The sequence below is a fragment of the Electrophorus electricus genome, chromosome 14, assembly GCF_013358815.1.
Source record: "Electrophorus electricus isolate fEleEle1 chromosome 14, fEleEle1.pri, whole genome shotgun sequence".
Classification (NCBI taxonomy): Eukaryota; Metazoa; Chordata; class Actinopteri; order Gymnotiformes; family Gymnotidae; genus Electrophorus; species Electrophorus electricus.
The window spans coordinates 7,480,969-7,490,067 of NC_049548.1; the positions used below are offsets into that span (position 1 = coordinate 7,480,969).

Genomic DNA, 9,099 nt, shown 5'->3' on the forward strand with positions numbered 1-9,099 from the left:
ATAGTTTTGAGACAAAGTATATTGGTGGGTTTGGGTTTATGAATGTTTGAAGCTTCCACGGCAGGTGCTGGTATCTCCTTTTTCTTCCTAACTTTGCAAGAATGACGGTTCTGGGTAATCCCTATTTGTTTTAATGATTTACGAATTTCAGGACGTGTTCCTGGACTGAGTTTAACAGTAAGAACATACCTGCAGTAACATGCTCGCGCAATAATCTCAAGTAAAAGTCAAGAGCCAAAAAGAAAAGTATACAAATAGTGATTTGGTTTGCAAATTGACATATGAATACATCCTATTTAATTCAGTTTTTCTATGGATAAATGCAAGGTGATATATATTTTTATTTTGGCAAAGTGTCTGGTAGATGCATGACATCGGCTACAGTATCAGTTTCACTAAACGCTGGTTCTGGTGCAAAAACGCAGCAGCAGGGTGCGCCAGTTCCCTTATCTATATGTAGGCGTGTGTATTGGTATCGACAAATCCGAGTGTTACGTTTCTGAATTGCTGCAGTAAATAAAATGTACTAGGAGATATCGCTGATGTTCGCAGTATAAATGGACAACCAGTTGCCAACCTTCATTTTATCATATAGATAATACGGAATGATCAATGTACTATGTAGGATTCTGCATATTTTCTATATGTGTGTGTACCCACAAAAATCCATAATTTGCGCAAAACTCGGGCCGTTCATCTTTATTGGCCTGGGTAACGTGGTCGTAGGTAGCGCTACGGTAGCGCTAGCTTCAGGAGGAGGGGTGGGTTGCTGGTCCTGCTTGCTCCCGGCCCGCATTTAGTACTTGTTCCGGGCGAAGATCTGTTGTGACAGTGATTCACCTGTTCTCTCTGTACCCTTGTGCAGCCAGTCCGACATCGTGATTTAGCATTAACCTCACTGAGACTAACACTAACGTCCCTTGTCCTGTGCTAGACTTGTGGAGACAACGGGGACCAATGAGAATCGCGTTGTGCCCCCTGGGTAATGCAGTATATACGGGATCGTTGAGTCGCCCAAAATCTGGTATGGAGAGGGCAGAAAAGTGTACGCTGAACTTATCAGAAGCACTTGGAGCACTTCCTGCTAGTCCGATTTGGCAGCCCTGATCTTTAAGATGATGATTAAAAATAAACACTGCAGTGTGGTCTACTGGAGGAAGGGTTGGCAGTTCTTTATCGGTGCGCTTATAGCGCCATCTGCTGGTATACTTGGTAACACTCGCATGTGTAAGTTGTATTGTTTTTACGTACACTTCAAGCTCCAAAATCTAGCATATAAAAATCTAGTGTTTATCTTGGCGAAGATGTGTTAGAATTCACATTTGTTTTTGCTCACGTTACTTTTTTAAACCATCTGTACATGCTTAGCTTGAGTATTCTGTGAATATACAAAGTTTTGCATTTACATATGGCGTATTTATTGCAAATTCAATTTGGAGCAAAGACATTTTTCCCAGTAAATGGGTTAGCCAGTACGTAAACATTCTATATGTGCATTTGCATTACCAAAAGCTTCAGTATTTAGTATCAGTATTCATATTCAGTACATCCCATTGCTGTAAATGATTTGTCCCAAGGTCACTGGTTCCTCATTAATATTGTGGCTGTAATGCTGGACTTAGGTTCCCATCCTAACACGAGTGCAGTTTTCTCACTGCTTTAGTTGGAATACACACCAATTAAAACCTCTGTGTAATATACATAGTCAGGAAACAAAATGCTTAAAGACCCCAGGTTTAATTCCTCAAATGCCATGTGTTGAGTTCTCTTTTGAATCCCGGACATGTATTGTTTATTTGTAATGGGTGAATTATTATTCCTTATTTTCTGCATTTTATAAGTGAAGTGCAGATTTCTGCTCCTTGCTTCCTATTCAGGCTTGTAAAATGGCAACAAAAAAGAGGAGGTTAATTTCATTTTTACATGTTAATGCTTACTTGAAGATTCAAATCTGCAGTTTTTTAAGTAAAGAGGATATCAAATTCTACCCAATAGAGAGACACACTCCCTCTCCATCTCTCATGTCTCAGTCTGGGCACCTCCTTCCTGGTCCACTCCCTTATGCCTTTGTTTCACTCTCACTTTTTGTAGCTCTCTCTTTAAAGGTGTGAACAGTCAACAGTTCAGTGTGTAAACGGAGCCGCAGGCCTTTCACACCCCCCTCTCAAAATCCCTCTTTCAAATTCAGTATGAGATTCTCCTCATCTAACACTGCCTGCACCCATTCTCACCTACCTTTTTATTCTTTTTTTGGTTATTCCTGTAGATTAGAAGCTGTTCACACATTATGTTAATACTCAATAGCAAATTAAGCAGGTTTTCCTATGCACAGCATGGTCACTTTGCTGTTCCCTGCAGGCAGTCTACCTGAAGATGTGAGAACATTTTAAAATCAAGGTAGTTCAATGGTATGTTCTGAAATGCAGTGTTCACTAATAATTGCATAAGAAATAAATGCTTCTGTATTTATTCATATTAAAATCATTAAATACTAATCAGTAACGGTGATTACTAATGATGCTATTAAGTCTTTTAAACATTTACTTGACCTCAAAAACAGAACATTTTGGCACTTATAATTGTGAACACTAGAGGGCAGCATTCACTTATTCCACCCATTGACACCACAGTGACAGCACATACCAGACATGATAAAACTCCCCATAACGAGGAATACCCCTGCGACAGAGGAATATCTATTGATATAACACATTTTATCACATTTAAAAACGGGTTATATAAAATCCAAATATTTTTATAATTGTAAATATTGTTGCATATTTACCTTAAGTTCTTTTCTATAAGCTTTATTATGTTTTAAATAGGCAAAGCTAAGATAATTTCTTAGTCGATAAGACTTAGTCGGCATTAATTTTCTCAGCATTTACAGTTGACTAAGATTTATTTGTCTTTATTGACAATATCAGTGAGTGAGTTCTGAGTGTATTGAATATATTGTATGCTGTATAAAGAAGAGCTGATATGCATTACATATAAAAACAAACAAACAAGTACATTAAAATTTAAACAGACCGTTAAACAGAACATTCCAGCTTGTTCACTTGGTGCATTGCTTGTATGTTTAGCCTTGCTTTTACTCAGAAAACGGGAAAGGTGTGGGTGTAGCCTATAGACACTGGACTCAAAGCTTGAACAGACTGGCGCCTGAGCGAAATTACCAACAATTACGACAATTGCTATCAATCCGGTTATGTCTGCGCGTGTCGCTCCTAGCGGGATCGCGAGGCCTTACCCTTTGACACCGAATCGATTGCCGTCTATCAGTAGGCAAAGGGAAATTAGGCCTAAGCGTCGCCTTGTCTGTCTGCTGTTTTTAACAACTGGTCATCAAAAGTCCCTTACATGTACCCACAGCTATCAGAAGGAGGCTATGATTACATCTCCAGAACAGCATACCACAAACGTATTGTATTTGTGCCACGGTGTTCATTTTGTTCACATATTTGCTTAAGGAGTTTACGTTTTAGGCAGCGCTTTATTGACATTCAGACTAATAAAGTGATAGGAGATGCAGGTCTAGGGCCGTTTCAACTTGTAATCCTGTTTTTCCCTAAACAAAGCAGACGTTGGATGAGAAAATTCCCCTAGTTAGTTGGGAAAACCATTGCAATCGCATTATTAACATAGTCCTCCTAAACACAGCACCCTTGAAAATGTGATCCTATAAACGTTCTACGATATTCTCATTATTTATTTTGGTCATTGTTATTTTTGGTTATTAAATGCTGTTTTGATATGGCCACAATTTTTTTTTTCATAAAAAATCGACTTTCTCCTGTAGTTAACAGTGAGAGGGCCTATTCCCTTACATTTTAACATCGTGCTCCTCCATGCTCCCCTAACAAAATGATAAACACACGAACAGCATGCTCGGGCTGTTGAGATATCGATCGGAGTGGTGTGTGTGTTTGCATGGGATTGTCTTGGGGGTAATTGAGTGTCACTGTCTGTCTGCGTCGTCTCTCTGGCGCCATGTGCCTCTTTGGATTGCTAATTTATCTAACCGCTTAGTCCGAGTCCCTACATTCAGCCTATGAGGTTTTTTCCCCCTGCGACCTCCAGCACCCTCAGGAACACGCTTTTTAAAACTTCTAAACCCCAAATATGATTGCCAAGCACTGATCCATAAAACCGCGTTTAGCTAGCTAGTTTTGCACGATTGGTGAATACTCAAACATCACTAGCCAATAAAAAAGTTGGAACACACACAATTTCGCTGATAGCAGTACTACATGAAAAGGGGGAATATATTCTTAGTCTATTGTATTTGAGGTTATCTATAAACTGGATCATGGTGTCAGTCTAGTCTAGTCTTACTAGCAAAAATAAACTGTGGTTTAAATTTCTGAAACATATAAAATATACTCTGGATTTATTTTCTTTTAATGGTTTACATTCTCCAATCTTAATTGCAGCCTGAAACCCAACGAAGGCGAAATGATTAATTGCATGACCGCCGTGTGAACCAATCCGAACGCCAATCGCCGTACGTATGTAAATAAAATGACCAACCGATCCAATGAATGTCTCGGAGGGCGTGGCTCATCCTCGGTCCCCAAAACCGGCACGACGCTTGGACGCCTGTGAGTGTGTCCAGAGCAAGCGGTTGTGTGGTTGTGGACGTGAAAGTATTCTGTTGGATTATACCTGAATCTTTTTTTACTTTTACGTTTCGAATATGTTCGTCGCGTTATTAAAGCGTATCACAGGAAATTGCTTTGTACTGTAAACGCGTACTCTTAAGTTTGTTTCCCCGGAATCGCCGATACATGTTAGGTTTTCCTTGCTGTCTAAGGGACAGGAGTGTTTGAATCTCCTGCTTTTGGATACTATGTAGCCTACGGATATATGGGAATGCAGCTACCTATATAAAACACATGTTAGCGCGTCTTTGCGATAGACATATTGGAGGGTCTTGCCACAGGTTTAAAAGACTGGCAACAGTAGTCGTAAATGGATCGCCATTCCAGTTTTGTTTCGCTTTGGTTTCAGTTGGAACTTTGTGCGATGGCCATTCTCCTTACAAAAGGTACTGCACTTATTTCATATACTATTCGCCTAATTGTAAATTACAGCAGTGTGCCTTGGGTACACCTATGCGTAAATGGTGTCAAACTTCAGGTTAGGCGAAAACACGTTGTTTGGTACGTAAAATAGATTATTTGGCTGACAAACGTCTGATTTGGTTGGCCTCATACAATTTCACATCCTCGTCCAGTGAAAGTTCATGCAACAGTAACACACCCCTAACCTTGGTGTATTTTCTTTTTTTTGGTACGTGGCAAAAGTCTTCCCTTTATATCAATGGGCTAGCAGCCTATAGTGCCTAGACTACCACTACGGTAGACCGCCAGTACGGTGTTGTACCTGCTCCTCCAGCACTTCCCAAATGTTTCACTTCAGCTTTAATTAACACGTATAAGTAAAATGTGTGAGATATGACGTTGAAGTGTAATGTTTTGTATAGCTTGTCCCATGCAGGCATGCGTGGCAACAAGAACAAACAGCGTAACAGTATCGCTGGGTTACACAGATAAACTGTAAGAGTAAGGGATTAAAGATCAGCGGAATGATGCGTTCTCTTCTAGGACATTCCTTATTCTGACATGTGATCGCGTGTGGAGGGATTAAGTGTATAGGCTCGAAGCGTCCGTTGCTGTTTTCTTGTCAGTGGTCCGCGCTAATAACATGCCATGTAACTCGAATCCCGGGTTTCAACACACGGCGTATAACACCACCCAACGGCAGTGTTTATTTGTGTTTGTGTCTCAAGTCTGTGCTTTGGCTTTGTGTTCCGTTCCATGTCAACACGCAGTAGCAATTAGTGTGTTGACATGCGTAGAGACCGCTGTGAAAAAAAAAAATTTATTGACAATGCATGGTATATTTCAGGTGCAAGAGACATGTAAAGGTTTATATGCCTTTTTGAAATACGTTGAGTAGGACAAGCTTGCTCTTTTATCTCTGATGTAAAAATATTTGGGTAGATTCTTAGGAGTAGAAACTCGTTCCTCTTGAACTCTATTATGTGTAAACGTGTGAACTGCAAGAGGAGTCCTACGCAGGACCTTTACAGGTTTCCACTTGGATTTAACGAACGTGCCTTCGGCAAACCATTATTTTTAAAGCTACACATTGTATTGTACTGAACTTGTACTGAACTTGTACTGAACTGAAAGAAAGTATTTGAACAGAAGGCTCAAAGCCGTGACACAAATCCCGTATTCTTAGTGGCTAAATATTTATTCCTACAAATTGTAAATAATGCCGATCTGTGGCTTCGATAGCTATGGCTCATAGCCTATAGTTTTGAGTCCAGTAAATTAATTCTAACAAAAAATAAATTATTCCTTTCAGATTAGTAATATATAAACTACCACTGAGTCTTACTACTAGTGTAAAAACTAAATGTAACGTAAAGACTATGTCCATAAGCGGTCCATAAGATATATAGTTTTTAACGGGTCTCGGTCTGGTTTGCGACATTTGGATTAGATAATTCTGTAATGAAACACAAATTCTGCTTTTGGACATCGCTTTGGCGTTCCCACACTACCTGGATTGCAGAGAGGACAACTTGTGTTTTCACATGGGATGACGCTGGTTGGACATTGATTGACGTTTGCCCATTTAGCAAAATGCATTATGAGGAATAAAATAAACATTTGCATTTCATACAATGAAAATTAAGCAGCACTGTACTGCAAATGTAATGGCGTGGAAATTGACTGCTTGTTGTCCGGGGCTGCAACTGTTGTTGTGATGCTGAATGCATATCCATTTACTTCGTCTCATGTCTCGTTTACAGGAGAGATCAGATGCTACTGCGATGCACCGCACTGTGTTGCTACTGGATACATGTGCAAGTCAGAGCTTAATGCTTGTTTCACCAAGGTATTGGACCCACTTAATACGAACTCCCCGCTGACACATGGGTGCCTGGACCCGTTATTGAACTCGGTGGATGTGTGCACCAAGAAGAACTTGGACGTTTTAAAGGCAGGCCCTTCGCCTATTGTGTGCTGTAATGATGATATGTGTAACTACCGTGGACTGCATGACATTGCACACACTCGAAGTGACTCCACAGGTGAGAAAAGAAGAAAAAAATATCTGTATATAATTGTAAAATATGTCAAATGTGACTATTCAAAAATGAAATATTCGAAATCTATATTTTTTGTACATTCAGATGACAGTTTGTGGAACAGCATTAATATTTTAAAATTGTACTACATATATGTACTAGTGCTTGTTATAGTCCTTAAAACGGTTATGGTTATTGAAACATGAACGTAATGCCATTGATAATAATCCTTGTCATTGCTTATGACACTCACGCGCACACACACACACCCACACACACTCAAATGGGACTTTTACGGTTCCAATGTCTTTAGGCTGCTGTCTGATATTTAATGGGTTCCAGCATAATGTCAGTGAGTGTGTGGGTAGTAGGCCATTTACCTTTGAACACTTGGATACAGATCACATGCGTTTTTTGCATGTGGATCATGTGATTTCCCACTGCCCACTGTGCAGGAATGTGCCCATCACAGTATTTTTTTTACAGGGCACATTTTACACACAAAGTAGCACTAACAAAAAGCAAAAAGCTCCAAATAAAGACACTGGCAAAACTGAAATAAAATAAAAACAAATGAGCATGTTCATTTAGCTGCCTTGTTCACACAGATCTCCTAACAGTTTCCTAAAGTCCTAAACAGAAAGTGACCTTCACCCCCCCCCCCCTCGTTCTTCTAGACCGGTACCAGCCGGACAGCCCGAACCAGAACCTGATCACTCGAGTCCAGGAGCTGGCCTCTGCCAAGGAGGTGTGGTTCCGGGCGGCGGTGATCGCCGTGCCCATCGCGGGAGGCCTGATACTGGTCCTTCTCATCATGCTGGCGCTACGTATGCTCCGCAGCGAGAACAAGCGCCTGCGGGCACAACGGCAGCAGATGCTGTCCCGCCTGCACTACAGCTTCCACGGGCACCACCACGCCAAGAAGGGCCACGTGGCCAAGCTGGACCTGGAGTGCATGGTGCCCGTCACAGGGCACGATAACTGCTGCCTGGGCTGCGAAAAGCTGCGGCAGGCCGAGCTGAGTGCGGGCGGTGGAGGAGGAGGAGGGGGGGGCGAGCGCTTCCTCTCGCTTGTGCACTGGGGGATGTACACAGGCCACGGAAAGCTGGAGTTTGTATGACTACTTCTCGGGACCGCTGCAACGGGACTGAGTTTGCCCTCCGACTGGACTCCGGAGATGAGGCCGAGGATACTGCTTATGCTTGAACTGCATAGCGTTTGGTTGTTGTTCTTATATTATTATTATTATTATTATTATTTGATCTTTGTATTTGTAATATTATTTTTTCCCCATGTAAATTGAGAGAGGTGAAAATAACACAAAATGTTTGCATTGTTTTTGTTTTTTCCTCAATGGAGCACTTTACTTGAATTCGAACTTGGACGGAGGTGGCGGCATGGCTGAACCATGCCTTCCTCCAAGCCCTGTCCTGTGGATCCGAGACTGACACTGAAAACTGAAGGATTCAGAATGCCTGTCTTATTTGCACATTTGTATAAAATGTTGAGATGAATTCCTTTTTTTTTTTTTCTCTCTCCCTTTTTTAAAAAGCGGAATTTAGAATTTCACTGACACCAGGGTATGAATATGGACTTTTATTTCAGTCGTATTCTATAAATAAAGGCTCAGTGTTGCCTGTAAAATGTTTAAACGTGCCTGGCTATACATTTATTATCCTGTTTATTATTCATATATATTAATGCATGTTTAACTGGACATTCGTGTGTGCGTTCATGCGCTTCTGTGTGCATGCTCTTATTCAGTAGCACATGCAGGAAAGTTAACACAAGGGCCTTGTTCAAATGTAGTGGCACTCCCTGTACTGCGTCATCTGTGACACCCCTCCAGAGGGGACCCATTACATCGTTTTCTCACTTGCTCTGGCTCTCCTTCACTCTGTAGCTTCAGCTTGAGGGAATTTTGCTGGAGGCAGAGTGAGTATTTATTTAATGTGTAACGGAATGGCAGTAAGCGGTAAGCTCGGGGAGCC

At 41.1% G+C, this 9,099-nt stretch overlaps 1 protein-coding gene across 1 annotated transcript; it reads left to right on the plus strand.

Annotated features, from left to right (window-relative positions):
- Positions 1 to 4,594: 4,594 nt before the first annotated feature.
- On the plus strand, positions 4,595 to 8,754 carry bambia (BMP and activin membrane-bound inhibitor (Xenopus laevis) homolog a). Its single transcript, XM_027027885.2, has 3 exons — positions 4,595 to 5,050; positions 6,830 to 7,111; positions 7,786 to 8,754. Exons 1-3 carry the CDS (start codon positions 4,975 to 4,977, stop codon positions 8,226 to 8,228), a joined length of 801 nt encoding a protein of 266 aa, XP_026883686.2. The 5' UTR covers positions 4,595 to 4,974; the 3' UTR covers positions 8,229 to 8,754.
- Positions 8,755 to 9,099: the final 345 nt, after the last annotated feature.